This window comes from Hydra vulgaris, chromosome 12, assembly GCF_038396675.1.
Source record: "Hydra vulgaris chromosome 12, alternate assembly HydraT2T_AEP".
NCBI classification, from domain to species: Eukaryota; Metazoa; Cnidaria; class Hydrozoa; order Anthoathecata; family Hydridae; genus Hydra; species Hydra vulgaris.
Genome location: NC_088931.1, coordinates 54,069,187 through 54,093,102, shown reverse-complemented (window position 1 = coordinate 54,093,102; position 23,916 = coordinate 54,069,187). Strand labels below are relative to the sequence as shown.

The 23,916-nt window shown below is 25.8% G+C and overlaps 1 protein-coding gene across 1 annotated transcript in view; it reads left to right on the top strand.

Moving 5' to 3' along the window:
* Window positions 1–23,916, top strand: part of LOC100199520 (centrosomal protein of 290 kDa) — a 116,932-nt gene that overhangs the window by 45,999 nt on the left and 47,017 nt on the right. The window contains exons 31-46 of the mRNA XM_065813716.1: window positions 1,982–2,093; window positions 5,132–5,214; window positions 6,198–6,311; window positions 6,390–6,450; window positions 9,535–9,765; window positions 20,876–20,955; window positions 21,051–21,287; window positions 21,903–22,013; window positions 22,140–22,223; window positions 22,292–22,372; window positions 22,458–22,565; window positions 22,667–22,801; window positions 22,875–22,937; window positions 23,220–23,357; window positions 23,529–23,594; window positions 23,672–23,824. Of these exons, the coding sequence (XP_065669788.1) occupies window positions 1,982–2,093; window positions 5,132–5,214; window positions 6,198–6,311; window positions 6,390–6,450; window positions 9,535–9,765; window positions 20,876–20,955; window positions 21,051–21,287; window positions 21,903–22,013; window positions 22,140–22,223; window positions 22,292–22,372; window positions 22,458–22,565; window positions 22,667–22,801; window positions 22,875–22,937; window positions 23,220–23,357; window positions 23,529–23,594; window positions 23,672–23,824 (1,857 nt within the window). The remainder of the gene's footprint in view (window positions 1–1,981; window positions 2,094–5,131; window positions 5,215–6,197; window positions 6,312–6,389; window positions 6,451–9,534; window positions 9,766–20,875; window positions 20,956–21,050; window positions 21,288–21,902; window positions 22,014–22,139; window positions 22,224–22,291; window positions 22,373–22,457; window positions 22,566–22,666; window positions 22,802–22,874; window positions 22,938–23,219; window positions 23,358–23,528; window positions 23,595–23,671; window positions 23,825–23,916) is intronic.

Below are 23,916 nucleotides of genomic sequence, written 5' to 3'. Positions count from 1 at the left end.
AGTTATAGTTTGTTTGTAGCTAAATATGAAGAATGGTGCATCAAACACAAAAAATGTGTGAACAAAAAATGTCAAAACATCGAAGATTATGAAGTAAAACAAGTTATTAAGAAAAAAAATCAGTTCAAAAAAATCATCGCAATAAGGCTTTAAAATGGGCGTCTAAATCATTAATCAAATAAATTAAGTACAGTATCTCAGTTAAAAAAAAAAAAAAAAATGTGTTTAAAAATATGAAATGGATTTAGCAAATGATAAAAATAATCCTAAATGTATGAATTCATATATAAGTGAAAGTTAAGCAATTAAATATTTTTACAAAATTAATGCATTATGAAATCAAAATGGTAGTATTTTAATAATAGGTAAAGATAACGCTAACACACTGAACAAACAATTTCAATCAGTTTTCATACAAAAAGATGAATCTGAGTGCATGCCCTTCTTTGAATCTCAATTGGTTATTAAACCAACAGACAATATAACTTTCACGATTAATGAAATGCAATCCTACTTGTCAAAACTTAATCCTTTCCAGTCGATTGGTGGAGATGAAATCAGCCCTTAAGTCTTAAAATGTGCGCAGAATTATATTCTTTACCATTGTCACTAATTTTTCAGCTATCCTATAATAGTGGTTCTATCCCAAATGCTTGGGATAGAATTCACTAAAGCGAATGTTAGCCTGATTTTTAAAAAGGGACTAGACTAGAACCATCCAATTACAAACCGGTCTCAATCACATTGGTTCCATGTGAAATCATGGAACATCTTATTATCCTCAAATGCACAGATTTGATGACAAAATGTTTAGCTTGCAAAAGTAGTGTTGATATGATATATTTAGACTTTTCTAAAGCTTTTGATTAAGTGCCACACCGACGGTTATTGCTTAAGTTATCAATCTATGGCTTAAATAGAAAATTGCTGAATTGGACTGAGGCTTTTCTAATGAATAGGAGGCAAAGGGTAGTTATGGGTCATGATATATCGGATTGGGTGAATGTAACAAGTGGTGTACCTCAGGGATCTGTTCTCAGACCAACTCTATTTGTATTATACATAAATGACTTACCCAGAAAACTCGAAACTAAATGTTTTATTTATACTGATGATATTAAACTAATGATGCCTACAAAATGTAACACACATTTAAAAGATTTGCTAGAACTTAAAGATAGTATTAACAAAATTTCAAGTTGGTGCAACATGTGGCTTATGGAACTAAATATCAATAAGTGCATGGTTATGCATATAGGTAAAAATAACTCACATCATGAATACTCAATCACAAATGCCATTGGGCGTATTTTCAAAATTAAAAAAAAATTGAAATAATAAGAGATTTAGGAGTTATTATATCCAAAGACCTAAAACCTCATGCACATGTAAATCACAAAGTAGCCAAAGCAAATAATACTTGGACTTTTGAAGCATACATTTCAATCAAACAACAAGCAGATATGGAAAAGACTACAAACCCTTTATATCTGCCCGCATTTAGAATTTGCTATGCTTGCATGGAGACCACATCTAGAAAGATATATTTAAAATTGAACAAGTTCAATGAAGAGCTACAAAATTTAACTCTGTATAAAAAATCACTTGTATAAAGATGAATGAATAGACTTGATCTAACAATGCTGGAAATAAGAAGAAATCGCGGAGATATATTACTAAATTAAGTGAAATTATATAAAAATTTCAAAAATAATCATTATTTTATAAAAAACAGAGAAAAAAATATATAATCAAAGAAAATCATGTTGAATTCTTTTTTTTCGTTTTTAATTTAAAAATCTCATTTTATATTTACTAAAACCTAAAATAATTTATATTATGGAACCTCTTTGATGTTTAAGGGTCTTGTGGCACCTCAAAAAATATATTTTATTCAAAAAAATTTTAAATTCAGTATTATTTGAAAAAACTCAATAAAGTAAAAATGAAAAATGAATAGTTTTTTTTTTGTCACTTTTAGGCTGATCTTAAAGCTCTGAATCATACAAATCTTACAATTAAAGAAAACTTGTTGTTAGAAAAGGAACGAAATTATGTTTTACAGCAAACACTCAATGATTTTCTTAGCAAAAGTAAGATTTTTAATCAATTTTTAAAAGTATTTTGAGTTATGTTTACATATTTAAATTACCACAAGGTTTTAATAATTAAAACCTGAAGATATGTTTCCAAAATTTATTTTCAGATGTTTTATAAAAATCATAGTATAATAATAATAATACAATTAATTTGAATTTATATATAAGTATCAAATAATAAAAGAATTTTTTTTTTTTGCTGTTTGTTTAGTGACTGTGTGTTTATATATATATATATATATATATATATATATATATATATATATATATATATATATATATATATATATATATATATATATATATATATATATATATATATATATATATATATATATATATATATATATATATATATATGTATATATATATACAGTGGCAAGCAAAATAATAGGTGTGAATAATAAATTTCACTTAAATTGACATTACAGTATATTTTATAAAGTGACATATAGGAACTGATTGCTACACAAACTATGCTTATTTTATTATAACAGAGAGCAGTATATTTCCAATTTCTTACAAATTTATGAGGGGAATACCCTATTTATATATTTAACCTACAAATTCGGTGGAGCAAAATAATAGGTGTGTGTTTATTTTAACCTGTTTGCTGTAGGATTAAAAACATTTTATTATTTTTATTTGTTGTTGATATAAAGGTAAGGTCAATATTCATGCAACTTATATAAAATAATAACATATCATATTTGTATTGAATTAGAATTAGATATAACATGGGATGAGGAAAACATTGCACAGCGATAGAAAGAAAACTTATTAGAAATTTAAGAAAACAAGGAAAAACTTACAAGGAAATTTCAGTTACGATGGGATGTTCTCAAAACAAATGCCTTAAAACCAGAAAAATCACGTGAGAATAGAGGAAGACCACGCAAAAGGTGTCAGCGTACGGATGATCACATTTCAAAAAAAAATCCATTCAAGCCAACAAAAATTTTTAATGAAATTAATGAAAATATTAGTGTTTGAACAGTTAGAAGAAGGCTTTTAGAAAGTAAGTTGCCAGCTCGAACTCAGAGGAAAGTACCATTACTTGGTATAAAGAACATTATGAAAAGAAAAATTTTTGCAAAAAATCATATTGCTTCGCGGGGACCAGATATGACTAAAAAATGGCATATTATTTTGTGGAGTGATGAAACTAAGATTAATTTATTTAATTCTGATGGAAAACAGTATGTAAGAAGACCATCAAAGCAAGAACTTTCACCTCGCTTCACTGCGAAAACAGTGAAACACGGCGGAGGAAATATAATGGTGTGGGGTTGCTTTTCCTGGTACGGTGTGAGGCCACTTTTTTGGATCAAAGATATTATGACCCAATATACATACGTAGACATACTAAATAATGTCATGTTGCCATTTGCCGAAGAAAATAAGCCAATAATTTGGCATTTCCAACAGGACTGCGACCCAAAACATACATCCAAAGCTGCGAAAGAGTGGTTTACGACCAATAATGTAAAAGTTTTAGAATGGCCACCTCAGTCACCGGATCTAAATCCTATTGAAAATTTATGGAGGCAGTTAAAACTTAAAATTTCTGGACAAAATCCAAAAAATAAAAATAAACTGTGGATGATACTCCAGGAGGCTTGGTACAGCATTCCTGTAGAAGTTTGCAGAAAACTAGTGGATTCAATGCCGTCAAGATCCACAGAAGTATTAAAAAATAAAGGGTATGCAACAAAATATTAATAATTTGCAACCCTATTGACTTCCATCTTCATTTTTTATTTTACACCTATTATTTTGCTCGGTGTGGAATTTATTTTTTTTAAATTAAAATATATTATATATATTTAATAACTTATTTTTTATTAATTTCTGTTTATTTATGTAATAAAATAAAAGTTCTAATAAAAATTCAAATTTTTATTTTATTTGTTTCAAAGATATTCTCGTATTTGTTAATTTTTTGGTTCGCACCTATTATTTTGCTTGCCACTGTATATATATATATATATATATATATATATATATATATATATATATATATATATATATATATATATATATATATATATATATATATATATATATATATATATATATATATATATATATATATATATATATATATATATATATATATATATATATATATATATATAGTTTGAAGTTGCTTTGCTGCTCCAAAGTAGGAGATTTTGTCAAGAATTGAGAAAATTAGTTAAGACTTATAATAACAGTAAGACCCCAATAAGACCCATTATCACAGCATTCTACAGCAAGATGCTTGTCTGTCTGGACAAAGAGTTATAAGCAATTCATTATTGTCGGATACACATACACAAAATAATACAAAAATGTGTAAAAATTATATTTTTACACAATTAAATCCATGTATGTTAATCAAAGTATGGTATATCAAAGTAATATATCAACTAATATATCAAAGTAATTTATCAAATGATATATCAAAGTAATCAAATGCATGGATTTGCTTCCTCAGTCACCACATTGTAATCTGAATTAGTTTTAATGGGATGAACTAGCCGAAAATCTCTAACAAAAGTAACCAATAAATCAAGAACAACTCTAAGAATACTGGCAACAGTGTTGGTGTAAAATTTCACCAATTAAATTAAAGAAATTGGTGGAAAGAATGCTGAATGTTTGTGCAGCATTTTTAAATATCTAAAGAGGTTACTTTAAAAAATATAAAGTTATTCAAAATAAAAATTTAATTTTTAATGTTTATACTTTCTATTATGTTTCTGTTGCAAAAAATCTTGTATTGTTCAAAAGTATTTACTATTAAAAAGATAGTTTTAATAATCAGTTTTACTTTTATTAAATGGTGATTTAAAAACCTTTGATAGTAGTGTGTATGTATATAAATGTATATAGAGACACACACACATACTATCTTTTAATATATTTTGCAAGAAAATAAGTTACCAAGAGATTTCTTTCTAGAAATAATTGAATGGTTTTTTATTTTTAATAATTAAGAGTTTAAAATGGTTTTTGAAAATTCATGAAACTAGTTTTTTATTTCTAAGTGGGAAAATCTGTTGATGGGCAAACCTACAGGTCTGAAGAAATCTCCTCTTTGGCAAGAAAACTGGCAACACTTGAAATGAAGGTTGTTGTTTTTTTTATGGCTTTATTTTATATTTCTTTTATAAACTTTTTGAATAAATAATTTGGAGTGTTAATTAGTTTAAATATAAAATACTGGAATGGTACATTAGCAAGTAGCCGCGGTATATTTGTTAGAGTGCTGGCTTCAAAATCACTGGTTTAATGTCTGCTTTAGCCATGTAAGCGACATTGGTAAGAAAAATGATGTTGACTTTTAATTATATGCTCCTTTGTGGTGCTTTTTAACTCTGTTGGAGTCTTCTTATAGTCTTGGAAAAAAAAACAGATCAAAAACATAACTACTGGATTAAAATTAAGAATTGTCCTGACTAATAGATAGGGCTAAGCTTTTGACTGAAAGGTGATTGGTGCAAATTTCATTAAGATGATAGGTAAAAAGCTGATAAGGCTGAACTTTTATCTCAAGACAGTTTAAGGTGGCTTTACTGGCCACCCTGATTTGTTTTAAAAAGATGCCCATTACTAAATCATAAGTTTAAAATTTTTTTAAATTTCCGCTTTAATATTTCTGCCATTTTGTTTATATTATTCTAAAATTGACAATTTTGGTATTGTTTCAGTGTTTAACACTTTAATGCTATTTTGTAATCTAAGATTTTCATTGAATGTGAATATTTTCTATTCTAATAGTTAAGGTACGGCAATACTTTTTTTTTATTTTTTTGTTTATTTAAATTTCATATACTAGTTTAAATTCTTTAATGTAGTCTATAAACCATTTATGTTTCAATTTATAACATGCACTTTTACACAAAGACTTTCTTTACTGTATTGAGTTACATAAATGAACAAAAAATTATAATTACATTTTGTATGTTTTCAAACCTGCATGTTAACTTAAAGTATATTGTATTTTGCTTATTAAATCATTATGTTAAATTGATCATTTAAGCATTTTAAATTATTTTTAAGGTATAACAGAGTTTCTTTTGATAAATTTTTAAAAGAATAGTTTTATGTTAGGAGCTGAATGAGCGAGAAAAGGCTGACCATGCAATACAGAAATATGAGCAACTTAAATGTCTTGTAAATGAACTGGAAACCAGAAATTTAGATTTGGAAAAAAAGTTTGCTGATGTAACTTTGTTGTTTATTATAAAACAGTTTGTTGTTTAAATATAGTAAACTTATCTGATTTTTTCATACATTTTTTAGATTTCTAAATTGAATTTACAGTCTCAGCGTATTGAACAAGAACTAAGTCACCAACTTGCAAGTATGCTTATGTTATTATGAAAGAAAAAAATCATACTGTTTTCTCATTAACAGTTTATATACACTGTCCTCCAAAACATTAGCAACCAAATTAAAAAATTTTTTTTTTAACTTTAGTTACTGAATACAGCAACTTTTCTAAAAAAAATACACTTTAAATGAAAAAAAATGCTTAACATTACATATAAGAAAAAAGATTTATACACAATAAGACTACTTAAAAATTAAGAAGTATTTTTTTTTTGCTTTTATTGGTATTTTAATATAAACATGTAGTTTACCAAAACCACTTTTTTATAACTACTCTAAAATATCAATAGTTAATGGTATATGCTTTACTTTTTAGGATCATAAATCATCTTGTCGGCATTAAATGAGTTTAATAACTTTTTATGGTATAATATCATTTCAGGTAACTTCAATAGCTTTAAATAGCTCATCAGGGTTATTGAAAGGTCCTTTGTTTTTTAACGAAAGTTCAACGTGGTACCATAAATTTTGAATTAAATTGAGATCATGTGATTAAGCTGGCCACTTTATTATTTTAATTTGTTTCATTTTAAACCATTGTTTAATGGGTTTACAGGTGTGTTTTGGGTCATTGTCTTGTTGAAATATCCATAAAAAGTTATTATCACCATGAAGAACTATTTTATCTATGAGATTATTACAATAAACAAATTGATCCATAATGCCATTTATTTGATGGATAGGCTCAACACCACTAAAACCAGAAAAATAACCCCAAACCATTGCACTTTTCTCACCACCATGCTTGACTGTTCTTCTTATGTATTTAGGATCTAAATGTTCACCTTTAGATCTACATACCTTCAAATTGCCATAAGAATCATTCAAATTGAACTTTGATTTATCACTCCACAATACTCTTTTCCAATCATTAATAATCCAGTTTTTATGAGCATTTACAAATTCAATTCTAGCTTTTTGGTTCTTTGGAGAAATGAAAGATTTTTTTTCTGCTCTGAAGCTCAATCATCCTGAAAGTTGTAACTGAATGCAAATTGTATTTTGAGACATAAAAAATTTTAGTTTTTGAATGATATCATTAGGGCTGTCAAAAAGATTCTTTTTGGCACGACAAGTACTTTTTCTGTCAGTGAAACAACATATTTTGCATGGTCTCCTGCCCTTATGTTGGCAATTTTTTTATGTTTGACTCCTCTTTTATAATCTTTTATAATAAGTTTTCTAAAAACTAAGATATATATGTTTCCTGCCATTATAAACCAAAACAGTGCAAGTTTGTAATCTCAAGCTAATGTTGTAACAATTGCAATATTACAGTTCCTTCTCTGGATAAATAATAACAATTTGTTAACTCTTATTGGTTAAGTATTAATGATTAAAACATTAAAATTATCTTAGACATTATTTCTGCACAACAAAAATTTTCTTGTGAATGATTTTTTGTGGGTTGTGAATTACTTTTTAAAGTAGTTATAGTTCTTCATTTTAAAGTAGTCTTATTATGTATAAATCTCTTTTCTTATATGTAATATATTAACCATTTTTTCAATTAAAGTGTCTTTTTTTTTAGTAAAGTTGCTGTAGTAGTTGAAGATGAAAAAAAAATTTTTTTCATTTGACAGTGTATTTTTTACGCAATCAATGCATGCCTAATTTTTTGCTGTTTTTTAATTTTATTGTTAAAAAAGATATTGATGATATATATTCACTTAATGATACATTTATTTTATGTGTATTTTATTTTAACTTTTACAGGTTTTTATAATGTTTTGTTTACTTATTTTTTTATTTTTTAATGTTTTCAAGTTTTTTTAAACTTTTACAAATAATTTCCATTTAATTTTGTTTGAGTTTTATAGATTCCCTTTCAAATTTTGTTTAATATTAAATGCAAAATTTCATAAAAACAACAGTTTTATTTATATTTTCTTTTTAACTAGTGTGACCACGGACTACTTTATTACTATTAATGCTAATTATTAAGATTTAAACTTAATAATTAAATTATATGATTACTTTGAGTGAATAACTGCTTACTAAATGCTTACAACGCTTTAAATTGGTATAATCTAAACTAGTTGTGGAATTCATTGTGAAATACAGTTTTGATTATTATGTGAATCAAGTTTACTGTTCATTGTACTGATTATTGTATAAATCAAGTGTACTGCTCATTGTACTGATTATTGTATGAATCAAGTGTACTGCTCATTGTACTGATTGTTGTATGAATCAAGTGTACTGCTTATATAATTTATGATAAAACTGGTATATTTAAGTATATAAAAATTAATATAACACCGTTAATATGTTTTTATGTTATTTCATTTATAAAATAAAAATCTTTCTTTAGCTTATTCTCATTTATTCAATTTATACGTTAATACATATTTCTAAAAATATTTCTACTTGAAAAATAAACAAAAAATGACAACTCTTTCACTTTTATTTTTAACTTAATATGAAGTATGTAATTGAAGAAAAAAATACTGAAATTATTTGATAAATAGTTAAAGACTTTACAAGACAATGTGGTAATATATTTGTTAATGTGATACAACTATTCTAAGATAAAAATTTTAAAAGTAGAATTGTTTTCTAAACTGTTGAGGCCCCCCTTTGGAGCTTTGGTAAGGAGAAATTAATAAAAAAAATGACTATACTGTTAAAATGGTATGCTACATCGAAAAATGAAAACAATTGTTTTATTGAACATCATATAAAAGCAAATTTTTAAATTTTAGTGTTTATAATAAGAAAAATAGTAGACTGTTAAAAGTTAAAAAAAAATCTAATAATAAATTCTTGTTTTTTTGACCAAAATAATAATTACATATGTCCATGTATTAAAAATTGATGTTGTCTTAAAAAATTTTTAGGAAAAATACACAGAAAATTATTAGTTTTTAAATTATTACCAGCTCATAATATAAATTGCATATCTTATTTAATATCTTTTTAAATAACATATTTTCATGAATAAATATGAATTTAAAGTTAATGAAATTCTAGCATAACATTTTTATATTTTTAACTAGAAAACTTTTCAGATTTGAAATTGATTATAATATTTATTTATTTATCTTTTCCAAAGATTGTGTTCCATCTGAAGTAAATCGTATCGATAAGCAGCGCATTCTAAAGCTAGAAGAACAACTAGCGCAGCTAACCAATGAATGCAGCCAATTAAAGGAAGTAGCAGATGTTGCACAGCATCAGACTGAAACTGTTCAAATTCAGCTTACATCTCAAGAAAAAGAGTTAACTTCTCTTAGAAAACAAATGTATCAACAACAGATGGAAACAGATGAGAAAACAATAATAGGTAAATCAATTCCATTTTAGCAACTATTCAAACATTTAAAATACCTAAATTTTTGGTAAAATTTAGGTATTTTAATGAAAATAATGTAAAAATTATCAAGCCACATTTAAAGCTAAGCCAGATTTAAAATTTGTATGTGTATAAAAATTGAGTTGTATTAGTAAGAAAATAATAAATGATACAAATCCTCTTTATATAAATATTATCAAAAGAACAACACAGGTTTTGAATCGTTCGTTTACTCATGGACACAGCAGAATATATATACACAGGCCTATTTCATCTACTCAGATAAACTAGATAGTTGCCTATGGCTATTGGTTATAGGGGCCGCCAATAAGCATAAAAAAGGTTTTCAAAATTTAATCGAGATAAAAATATATAAACATGTGTTCAGTAGGGTGTTGACTCTTTTACACCACATATGTTCTATATTATTTTCTAATGAACAATTAGGTATAACAACATAAAATCATATTCATTTACATTAATTTTTTAAAAAGATCACCCACCAATAGAAAACAAAAATATTTCTAATCATTAAAACAATATTGAACTTTTATTTGCAGTTTGTAATTAATTTTCTTTTTTGTTACATCTTAATATTAGACAAAACAAATTTTAAATTAAGTTTCTCAGAGTTTATACAATGAGGCAAGTCTTAAGCAACTTTTATTGCTCTTTCAGCACATATATTACTGTGCAGGATGTTTGCAATAATTGATGGTTCTTTAGTCCAATGCGTTTTCAAACAAGTTAGAGCTTTCTTGCAATTACCAACTTTCTTGATATCTTCTTCAAGATCATTAAAATCATTTTCATTAAAAATATGTTTCCCAAACCATATTTTGCGCCAGTTGCCACTAGTTACCAGTTAATTACCACAAAATTACAAACTACTTGTAGTTGTTCTCTAGATGAGTTAACAAGAAAATAATTTGAAAATGCATAAATTGTTCTTGAATTCAATCTTGCACAGTGAAGAGATGGTAATGTATTAGGAAAATTAATTTTAGGAAAATATTCATTTTCTTTATAAAAAAGATATGCAAAGATTACAAAACAATTTCATATCATCTTAAAATTTTAATCCTAAAATTTTGCAGTTTAAAGAATGGCTGCTTGTCAAATGCTTTGACAAGGTTTTTGTAATTTTCAAGAATGAATTTAACAAAAGAATAGCATAAGTCAGGTGAGGTAGATTTTTCAGAACATACAGAATCAATCACCAACTTTAAAACTCTGTCCAGAATATGATGTTGACATGAAACATACTGTGGATTATCAAATTCAAGGTCACTAAATTTTTTTTTGTAGACTAGTTACTGTACCCTTTTTTTTACCAGTATTAACAGCAGTTGTATCTGTTAAAATCATTTTTATACAATTCCATAAATCAAAAGAGTCAATAATTTCAACCAATCAAAAATTGTGCTTTAACATCTTTTAAGACAAGAATAGCTAATTTTATTTCTTTTGTAACATTTTTCAGAAGCACTACTTGGTGTTCATTATAGTTAAAATATTTTCCATCAAAATGGAGGCACCAGTTTTCATTTTTAAAATTTTTTTTATATGTCATTTTTAAGTTTTTTGCTTCTCTCATAGTTGCTTTATATATTGATGAATGATTACTCAATGCAACTAAGGCATGGTACACATTTTTCTGAACAAAAATACAAGTATTTTCAATTACAATATATGTAAGTTTTTTCATCAAAGAGTATGACATATTTAGTATGTATGGAAAGATTATTTTAACCACTATTATAATCTGGTAAAAGTAATGCGACTATAACAAATTGTAAAGCATAGTTTTATTTAGAAAAGATGTAATTTTCAACACAAAGTACCTTGGGCTTGGCTATGGATAAGTCTATGGATTTGATTTTTTCATAAAAGCACGTATTGGTGTTTGCTTTCAATTAATGTAACGTGACACTTATAATCAGACATTATTTGGGAAAGTTATCTATGAAAAACCATTTTTTTATGAAAATTAAAGTTATTATTTTCAATACCACACCAAAATGAGTATGTTTACCAATAATGTCACGTTAGATTCAGATAAACTATGGTAGTGTTGATTTTTCTACTAAAGTCGTTTTTGCATAAATAATCATAACTTTTAGCTCCATTCAAAAAACTGTTTTCGGTATTAGTATCATTTTTTGAAATACTCGGGACTTATTCGGCCATCTTGAAAAATAATTTATTTTTTCAGAATGCGTAAGCAATAAAATAACAGAGGCGGTAAACTTTATAAACAAATTACATTCGTATATCTTTGAACACTAAGTCGATACAAATAAGATAAATTTGAACAGTCGATAAAATTAAGATAAATACTTTTTGTTGCTAGCACAGCGCATAATGAAATATATATATTACAAAATTCAATCTATCTGCTTTTAAAAGTAGCATATTTTTTTAAAATATACCAACACAAATGTATTAAATTGTAATTAGGTTCATAAGTTATGTCAAACAAACACTTTAAGATATCTTTATAATTATATTGATATATCTCCTGCAAAACTGTTATAAGAGATGCTTCGGTTGTTTATAATATTTTGCTATTAATTATGAATTCTTTGTTTGCATAAATTAAATACCAATAAATAAAAAGTTGTTCGGTTTGCCACTAACAACCATTTGGATTTGTTTAAAATTATCGACTTTTTTTTACGAGTTTGTTTGTTCTATGCCTTAGTTGCATTGAGTAGGTGTGTCTATATCTAATCCAATATCTAAACTAAAAAATTATCTATATCTAATCAATATCTTTAACTAAAAAATTGCACACCACTGCAACTTTTCTTGATGGTAACTTTGCTGTTGTTGATAATTTCAAAACTGATGAAGTTGTGCAATACCTTATCTCTCTGGAGTTAGTATTGGGTATTGGTGTGTCAAAACATTCATACCCACTAGTCTAAATAACCATAGTACCAGAATCAGTATTAATATCAGTATCTTCTGTAGATTAGTTTTCATTTTGGATGTTTCTGATTTTCTTTGATGGATGAATTTTTGTTAGGTCAGCTACCTTATTAGAACAATAGCCTGCTCTTCCTTGTGTTTATATCTGCATATTGTAAAAAATTTTGTTTTCACTTGTTAGCCACACAACTTTCAAATTGTAATATCAAACAATCGAGTAAAAGAAGTGTTAACTTATTTTTTTGGTTTTCTTAAATATTTATCATAATCTGTTATTAGATTTTTTACTTTACGATGAACAGATTGCATTGATAAAGTAGGAAATGAAAATTTTTGCCACAATTCTCTCAGTTCTAAGCAAATTACTTTGATTCAATTTAGCTTTGACTTTTCTAAACACACAATTGATTTGAATCTTCTAATCACTGTAGCTTAAGATGGCATTTTTAAACTGTTTAAATTGTCCATGCTGACTACACATTTTCTAGTAGCATTTGAAATCTATTCTTTTCTAAATTCTTTGTTCAATTTTTCTTGTTTAAATGACATTCTAAAAAATCAAGTGTTACTGAAATCATTCCATTATATTAAAAAAGACAAATATTTGAAAATATACTTTTTCAGAATGAAATTTAATTATCTATGATTTGCATAAAAGGTAATATTATAAATATATTATGATTTATTATTATTTGTTAATGTTTTCAGAGATGATTTTAGTTTGTATTTATTTTGTTTTGTGATTTATTTGATATATAATATACCAACCCAATATAACATATTATCTTTTCAAATAGCTTAACATTAATGTATGATTGCTGTATTGGGTGACTTTTAAAAAAAATTAAATCAAATAATAGATATATTCAAATAATATACATAAATACTCATCCACTAATGCTATAGTGTTTCAAAAAATTTCATAAAAAGTGTTAAAAGTCAACACCCTAGTGTTCAGGTCTTGTTATGAGTTTTTATTGTGTAACAAAAACATTTATCACTGATAAATGTAACTTTAACACAGCTTATATATTTTACATTGTTAAGAGTTAAATTGTGTCATTAGCGTATTTTAAAGTACGATGTTGTAATTAAATTTAATTTTAAACCACTTTAAAAATTGTTTAAACTAATATATCAAAAATTGCTAATGAAATCTAAATTTGATATTTGAATAAGATGTTTCCTTATAATGTATCTCTTAAAACAAAAAATATATAAGTTGTGATAAACAAACAAAAGGTTTAGTATAAGTATAAACTTATATACAATCTTTTGTTTGTTTATCGCAGCAGTTCAGTAATCAACATTTATTATGTGGATGCATCATATTTTGTTCAAATGTTGGTAAAAATTAATGTTTGCTGGTAAACAGAGAACTACTAATAAAGTTGTCTACACTTCAAATTATTTGTGGATTATACTAAGTTGTCTCTAAGGAATGATTCAAAATAATGTTTCATGTATGGTATGTGTCATCAAAGTTATCATTTAAATGATTTTATGAAGCAAATAGTTGTGGAACTAAAGTAAAACTTTGTTGTTTTTCAGGCAAAGTTTAATTTGTGCTTACAAAATGATCTATATTCTAAAGTTGTGAATTTTTTATTTAATACCTTGATTTATTTAACATAATAGTTTGAGAATCATTTAAAGCAAAAATCATAAACCAGTTACTTTTTTTTGTGATATTAGAATGCTTTAAAAAATTGGTAACTTTTTTTTTTATTTGAAGGCTTAAAAATACTGACAGAAATAATATGTAGGCTTTAATACTGGCATTTATTATCTTTAAACCATTTTACTATATTTTATCAAATTATTTTCAGTATCTACAATTTTTCTCTGTCTAGGCTGAGGTTATTTTTCACAGTTGGTTATATATATATATATATATATATATATATATATATATATATATATATATATATATATATATATATATATATACACAACCCTCAGATTTTGTCCAAAAGTTTTTCCATATTTTGTTGACAAAAAGTAAAAATTAAAATGCAAGCCCGGAATTATTTTTTTTTAATAATTGATAGACTGCCTGCCCCAACCAAACCCTCAGTCGATGTAGCAACACTCCCTTGTGGGTCAGGCTTAAAGATAGTAGATGTAGCAGCACTCCCTTGCGGGTCAGGCTATTTGTCAGTCGATGTAGCAGCACTCCCTTGCGAGTCAGGCTATTTGTCAGTCGATGTAGCAACACTCCATTGCTGGTCATTTAAATTTGAGTTTTTGTGGTTTTTTAAAAAACTATTTATTTGTAATTAAATTAATGGTTTTTACTTTCGTCCAACACGCGAATATTGGACGAAAGTCAAAAGTAATTAAAAGTGACGTATGTGTTGGCGTAAGAATCACTTTTTTCCTTCCGCTCTTCCCAAAGACAACAAACTATAGATCTATATATATATATATATATATATATATATATATATATATATATATATATATATATGTATATATATATATATATATATATATATATATATATATATATATATATATATATATATATATATATTGCATCAATGATTTAAAAAGAAAAGTTAAAGATCAAATAGCAAAAATAATTTTCCATATTTATTGTGTTCCGCTTAGAAAATAACATATGACATACCAAGGTTCTGTTTGTTATCTTTCAAGGTCCTGTTTGTTCAAGGATACTTTTCTCCTACTTTAATAAATAAAATAATTGTGAAATATGTATTATATGTAGAATAGCTACTGTTGTTAATTATGCCTCTAGTTATGTTTATTATTTGCTTTCACATATATCTAGTTATGTCTATTATTTGCTATCACATATATCTAGTTATGTCTATTATTTGCTTTCACATATATCTAGTTATGTCTATTATTTGCTTTCACATATATCTTGTTATGTCGATTATTTGCTTTCACATATATCTTGTTATGTCTATTATTTGCTTTCACATATATTAATCTATGATGAAGAGACATTTTAATTAATGAATTAATTAGGAAATGATAAGAAGATTAGTTAATAAGATAATAGAAGATGATAAAGAAGATGATAGAAGTTAACAAGATGATTACAGATAATAAAAAAAAAATTTCTTTTATTATAACTATTTCTTTTGAAATTAAATTATTCTAAATTTTACTATTTTACACTCCAAAACAAAAATTTAAATTTTTAATTTTTAAAATTATATTTAGTTTTATATAATAAAAATTCACAGTTGCAGTTAATTGCAGTCATTAATGATAATATTTCCAGAAAACAAATCTGTCATCTGTCATTAATCTTTTAATCATAGAATATTTGCAAAATTTTTTCTTTTTTTTTCTTTGGAACTATTTTTCATGGAAAATATTCTTGTGATGACATTAGTAGCACAGTGATGGTTTTAGAATCAGGTTTCACTCTCAACTAAGTTTTACTTTCAACTAAGTTTCACTAATAATAAATATAAAATAGTAATAAATGATAAAAATCAATTTATATTTTAGAAAAAATATTCAAAATTAAATTCCTGCTATCATATTTTTAAATGTTTAAGATAATTAGTTGAAGTTTATGTTGATAATAATGTTTATGTTTACGTATATGTTGATAATATAATATATTTTATTTTGTTTTGTATTGTTTTGAAGTAAAGCTGTGACTGTATTAATCCAACTAGTGTGATTTACACACTGAAACAGCCATTCGCAAAATAAGTTGCTTTATTTATAGTTCTTCTGTAGGTGTTAGTCAAGTTTGTATTTAAACTGATTTAAGCTATGAGAATTTACTACTTCCAATGGTAATTTATTCCATGTGGTTGGTGCTCAATTAGGGCGCTTTTAGTAAATTTAGTAAAAAAAATTTTAGTAAAAAAGCTTGGTATTTAAAGTTGTGTCCACATGTCTGAATCTAGTTTTAACGCCAAATTGAAAGTTTTGTTAAATTTAAACTTGAGTCTTTCTTCATATGTCATGTTTTTTAAAGACGGAATTAACATAGTGGCTTGTTTCTGTACTCATTCCAATATAGATGCATCTCCTTTAGGGTAAGAAGACCATACAGAGAAATGGTATTAAAATTGTGGATGGACAAGTGTAGTATAAAAATCTTTAAACACCTGTTTATCAATATGATTTAATGTGCACTTTATCATACCAAGTGCTTGATTTGTTTTAGACATAGAGCTAATTGCGTGTTGTTTCCATTTAAGATTGGTTGAGAAATTAATACCTAGGTCTTTTTCACATATAGACTTTTCTAAAGTTATTTCTTTTTGTTTAGAGTCACTTTTTTGGACCCATCTGTCTTTTTGACACTACAAAATTTTATACCATAAACTATACTCTTTTATACAAAAGAGTATAGTTTATGGTATAAAATTAGCTTAACTTCATTAATTACAATTTATTAGTTGTTCATAGTTATTTTAAGGTAATGATGATTAGAATTAATTATCATTAATTGCGAGCTGCGTAATGCTTCTTAACAAGGCCTATGTGTTCATTTTATTCAGATTAAACAGTTTAAGTTTTAAACAGTTCTCTTTTGGATAATTATTAACAATTTAATCATTTCAAGATTTTCCTTTAGATAATTATTAATGATATTTATAATTCTATTTGGACAATCATTATTGATTGCAACACTTTAACTCCCCTGAACATTAATTGCACTTGTAATGCAGAAATTCTTAAGTGAATGTTTATAAAAACTGTGGCACTAAACTAAAGTATAACTTATATATAAGAGATAAAATTAATCTAGACCATTATTAAATTTCACAATTTTTTTTTTTTTTATATAATAATTAAAATTTCACAATTTGATTTACCCAATCAAGGATAAAAGGAACTAAAAACGATTCTAATCACAAAAGATTATAATCAAAAAAGATTCTAATCACAAAAAAGTTATATTTTTTATATTTAATTGGGGGTTTTATAGCAGTCATGGGTGATGCAAAAACTGATTGGGAAGAGAAAACCAAAAGAATGGAAATTGGGTGATTACAGATTAGGTTCCAACATAAAACTTTTGAATTTTGAAACACTTGACAGATAATAGTTAGTTTGTTTAATTCATATAAACAAAGCATTTTATTTGTAAACTATTTTCAAATTTTGTGAATGGATTTTCAAGAGGAGAGTGTGATGATTGAAAAAAAGGATTTTATTACAAAATATATATATATATATATATATAAATTAACAAAAAATACTTATCTAGTTTTTTTCTTCAACAAGTTGTTTTCCCATCAGTAGGTTCATCAGGAAGCTTCCTGATGAACCTCCTGATGGCAAAACAACTTGTTGAAGAAAAAAATTAGATAAGTGTTTTTTGCCGATTTATTATTGCTCTGTTCTTTAAAAACATATGACTTCATATAACTTCAAAATTTTTTAGATTATCTGTTTTATTACATTAAAAAACAATACAGCTATCACATAACTCAATTACTTTTCTGGTAATTATTAGAAATAGTTCAACAATTGGTAGAGGTCTAGTGATTAACGACTTTCTTTGTAAGCAAGAGATATGATTTGTTAAACCTGCGATGTCTCTGGAAGTACTGTTTTATGTTTCTTTGTGTAACAGTCTTGTTTGTTAAGGTTTGTGGTTTAAAGCTAAAGGGTTGCTAGAGGGGTAAAACAACAATTTAAAAAAAAATTGAAGTTAAACTTATAGAAAAATGAAGAAAAAAATAAAATAACACTTTTACTATAGCCTATACTTAAATTATAGACTATATTGCTATATTAAATGAATTATTTGGACTAGATGTTTCAAAAGAAAAACTTTTAATTCAATTATCTCATATTTGTTAATATGACATTAAATACTTAAATATGAAACAAAATACTAATACAAAATACAAAATACCTAACACCTAAATCATATTTTTGTGGAAGCTATGAAACTTGTATTATTTTTTAGTTAATGCTAAAACATTTTTAACACAATGATACTTAATAAGAGTTAGAATATTTTTATTTTTCAAGTAATAATGCAAATTGAAACTTTGTTTTTTCACTTTTATAGTCTTACTCAAATTTTAAAAATGTTTTTACTGTAAATATTTACATGTGTATATTATGAAATTTCACACCTTTTAATTGTTAATTACTTAAAAACTATTTAACACATTTTTTAATTTTTTTGCACATGGAAGCTAATGTGTTATTGTTTGATTTTTAAGATAATAAGTATTGGTTATCATTGTTATTGGATTAAAATGAATGTAAACAAATATAAAGTTGTAAAAAAGTTTTTCTAGTTGAAATGTCAACTAAAAAAGAGTTTTTAGTTGGCATTTTAACTGGCAATATAAACTGACTCCATCTATTAAAAGAGATGCTGCAAATGGAAAAAAGAAGGGATTTAAAGATAAATATAGAGCAAAATCTATTATTTGCTCCAAGAGGTCTCTAGAATGGTATGAACAAAATGGCATTGAATTTGTACCTAAGAAAGCAAATCCTCCACATTGTCCTAAGCAGTGATTTGATTAAATTTATTTGTCAATTATAAAAGAAATCTTATTGAAAAATAAGAAATTTCAGAACTTCAGATAAAAAAGATTTTTACAAATTGATAACAGCTCCAAAAAAACAACTCAAAACAGGATCCAGCAGATGATGTTAAGCAGAAGTATTTGGTTTCTATCAAAGCTTAAAAAAACATTATTGACGCAAATAATTCAATTAGTTTGATTGTATAAAAAAATAATAAATATCTTTTAAGTAATTTTTGAGTAATTAACAATATTTTAGTTATATGTGTATCTACAGTAACAGAGGGTTCATAGCACTCACGGAAAACCTGGAAAACCAGGGGAATGTTTTGAAAATTAAAAAAAACAGTGAAATCCTGAAAAAGTTAGGGAAGTTTTTCTGAAAGTCCTTAAAATCAGGGAAAATTCAGGGAATATTTTAAAAATAAGTTAAGCTGAATATATAAATATATATAAATAGTTTTATATTCAACATGAAGTTATTTTGCAATAACCAAGTTTATTTGGAGTTGATATAATTTGACATAATAAAGACTTGTAAGTGGACTTCAACTTTGGTGCTACAATTCATCGGCACCATTTGAGTCACAAGTTATTGGCATCAATGAGTGACAATACTTGTACTTTGACTTAAACTTAAACAAGTCAAGGTACATGTCTCATATTCAAGCTCGAAAATTGTTTAGAAAAGGAAATTTAGTAAACATCTGCTGCAATAGAAAGCCAAATTTTTTTACATCCATTTAGCATATTGCATTTTGGCATTTGTGGGATGTTAAGGCAAAAAGTTTTGGAGCAAAAAGATGTAAAAGCATTTTTTTCTTAATTTTTTTTTTTTGATAGTGCAGCCTAGTTTTTATCTTCTTTTTTTTTAAACATTTTAATGCGTCGTCATTAGGTTTCGATATCTGACAACCTTTAAAGTTTGATTTTTTGTATATGTAATGAATCCTAAAAATATATTTAGTTTAAATATAATGTATACAGTTATTTGAAAATAGGTTTCAATATGTTTTATATATGAAATGAGATTTAGTTATTAAAACATTATGATTTTTTTGCTTATTGAATCAGGAGTTAGGGACTTGAGACTTGATTTGAGTATTGAATTAAACTGACTTTGCTTGTATTGGGACTTGACTTAGACTTAATTGGAATGACTTGACAGAGACTTGTGATTTGTAAAACAATGATTTGCTTAAAGCTCTGGTTGCAAAAGTATCTTGTTTGCAAAGTAAATCATTCATCATTATCAGGGAAAATCATATACTTTTCACCACCTAAACTCAAGGAATAAATACTTAAAAACAGGAGAAAATCAGGGAATATTCAAGGAAAATTTATTTTCAAAATTGCTATGAACGGTGTAACCTTTACATATTGCAGTGTATTTAATTCTCTCTTGCTTATTTATTGTTTAATACTTGTTTAATTATTCAACAATTTTAGACTTAATCATACATAACAGCACAAGCAACCTTATTAAGCATTTTATTAAATCTATATAATAACTTTTTTATTTTATTTTAATTAAACATGGCATGGTGAGGAAGAGGGGGTTGGTACTGAAATAATAGTTTGTCCCTAAAACTAAAAAGTTTTAGCTTTGTTTTTTTTTTAATTTTGAGTTTTTGAAATTTATTTAACTTATTTATTTCAAAATTTTTTAGCAAAATTACATCACCAGATTATTGCACTGCAAGTGAGTGAAGCAACTGCTGTTCACAAACTTCAATTGGTTTCAACCAAGGTTTTCTATTGTTATGTTTTATATGAAGTTTATTTAAAATTTTGCTTAAACTTAACACTAAAATTGATTTCTATTATTATTATTATTTTTTACAGCTTAGTGCAAAAGAAACTGAACTTATTAAGCTCCAAAACTTACTATCTGATCAAAATGAAACAATTTTTCATATACGCTCTGAGGCCAGATCTAAAACCATGTTTCTTAAAAAGATGGTACAAGACCTGAGAAGACAATATAGTGGTGCATTGCCTATCGCAAACCAAGAGAGATTTTCAGAGACACTGCAATCTATGCAAGAGAAAAAGATTGAGTTAGAAAAAGAACTGGAGCTGGTAAGTAATATAACTGGAGCTGGTAAGTAATATTGCAAAATATGAATTAATAAAATCAATTATAAAATAATCAAATGAAACAATTGCAACATAGTTTATGATATAAAAAGCAATTGCAAATATGTTGTACTATGATATTAAATGACATATGTTGGCCATTTTTTAAGATTTTGATGTTTAACAAAAATATATAACACCTATGAAACATTTTAAAAATAACTTAACATGATAATCTGTATTTTCAAACAATCAACAAAGATTTTTTAAATGTATTACTTAAACCATCTAAAGTTTTGAATTATTACTCTCTAGTGCTTAATACAAGGGGTGGTGTGTAAAAAAGAAAAGGTGTGGGAATTTATGTTCAGATCTAATTAAAAGGATGGATCTTAATAAGAAGGGTGGTGGGAATTTTTTTTAAATCTGATTTCAATTTATCTTCAGCCTATAATCGAAATCTCATAAATCCAAATTAATATTTTTTACATTACACGCACAAAACAATATTATTATAGAATGGCATGTGGATCAATTGTACATTTGTTATTTATTAACTTTTACAGCTTACTTTGATCACTCTAAAGACATAACAATTTTCAGCAATATTTTCTTTAGGCTTACAACAAGCGTTCCTCTGCTGAAATTTTAGCTTCAGAACTAAAGTTAAAACTTGAGGGTCTTGAAGAATTAGTTAGTACTTTAAAAGATGGCCAAGGTGCAAAAAAGGTTAGTGTTTGTAGAGTAAGTTTTTTTCTACAACACTTCAGATCGTTTATGTACAACAAAGTATTTATACTACAGTTTTTATGGTTTTAGGTCATGGAATTTATACTAGAGTTTTTATGGTTTTAGGTCATGGAATGGCACAACAGGATGAGTGAAATTAAGCTTGATGATATGAAGCTTAAACATCAAATTATACAACTTCAGGAAAAGGTTATTTTTTAAAATTTTATTGTTTTTTCAAATGAAAAAAAAGTTTATTTAGTTTTCAAGTGTTTTAGGTGATATACTTGGAACGAATAAGGTCAAAAAATGAAAGCTCAATTGCACTTTTAGAAGAATTATCAGTAAAACAGTCGAAGGTATTTTCTAAATTGCTCTTTTTAAAAAAATGTTATTTGATAGTGTATACTTTTATACCAAATTTGTATGTTTTTATTCAAAAAGGAGTATGATGACAGACAGTTGTTATGGGAACAACATGAAGTTGAGCTAGAGCGAAAAATTTTCATGTTGGAAAAACAACAACAAGGAATTATGGATGCTGCAAAAAAGGTTTTTTCATACTTATTTTCTTAATTTTATTGTTTTAATGTTGATTTTTTAAATCATTTTATATCACTGAGATATATCTGTTTAGATCAATGTATTTTTAGTTTGAAGAGGCTACTGGATCCATTCCAAACGATTCACTTCCAATAGCTAATCAATTAAACATTGCCATTGGAAAAATACAGGAGCACATAAATACAATCATAGTTACAAAAGCTGAAATCATGAAACTTACTGAGGTCACTACTTTTACTATTTATTGTTTTTTATTTTTAAAATTCAATTTCGTTTATTTTTGTATACTTTATTTAGAAGTTGCAAGTTGCTGAAGAAAAGGTCCGTAAAGCTGAAAGCGTTTTGCTACAAAAAGATAAGGTATAATAATATAAAGTTGTAAAATAAATTCTAAATAGATAAATAATATGTGTAAAGTATAAATAGAATTTATGACTTTCAAAATACATAAAATAAAATCAAATACCTAAATAAATAATATCAAATATTTGTCAAAGGGATTCTCCTTGATGGTGGTTCCTTTTGATGAAGTAAATTTATTAATTGAAATTTTTTTTAAATAACTTATACTTGTTTACTTGGTTAGCAATGGCAACAAATTTATTTGAAAAAAGTTATCTGAAATAATTTATGTTATATTAGATAATCAACGAGCTTCGGATTCGCTTACCTATAAACGATAGAGAAGTCAAATTTTTTGAAGCAGATATAAATCCTATGGAAAATAGAGAAGTTCAACTTGCTGTGAGAGTAGCCCAAGCAACCATTGACAGCTTGAAGGTTCTAACACTTCTGTATTTTTTGTTATAATAAATTAATATTTTAGATTAGTTGAAAGTAAATTTATTTATTTATGACATTTTAAATAAATAAAATTAAAATTAGTTAGCTTTTTATTTACAATTGGTTTTTTATGTTTACTTGTATTTAAAATTTGTTTATTAAACTTAGTTAATGCTTGCAAAGAAAGATGAGAGTCTTGTTAAATATCAAAACATGCTTAATCAATCAAGAGAGGTTTGTATTTGTTTACAGTTTATGTTTTTTTTTTCAAAATTAAAAAAATTAAGTAAATTTTTTTGTGTGCATCAAAGGAAGTTCGCACTTTAACTGACGCTCATCGCCAGGAAATGAGAGTTTTGCAAGAACGTCTCCAACTAGAAATTGATGAACATATTAAAAAGATTAAGAAAATGCACGAAGATTATATTAATGTGCCACAGCCTATTGTGGCTACTACACAGCAGGTATATATAATTTTATATATATATATATATATATATATATATATATATATATATATATATGTATATGTATATGTATATGTATATGTATATAT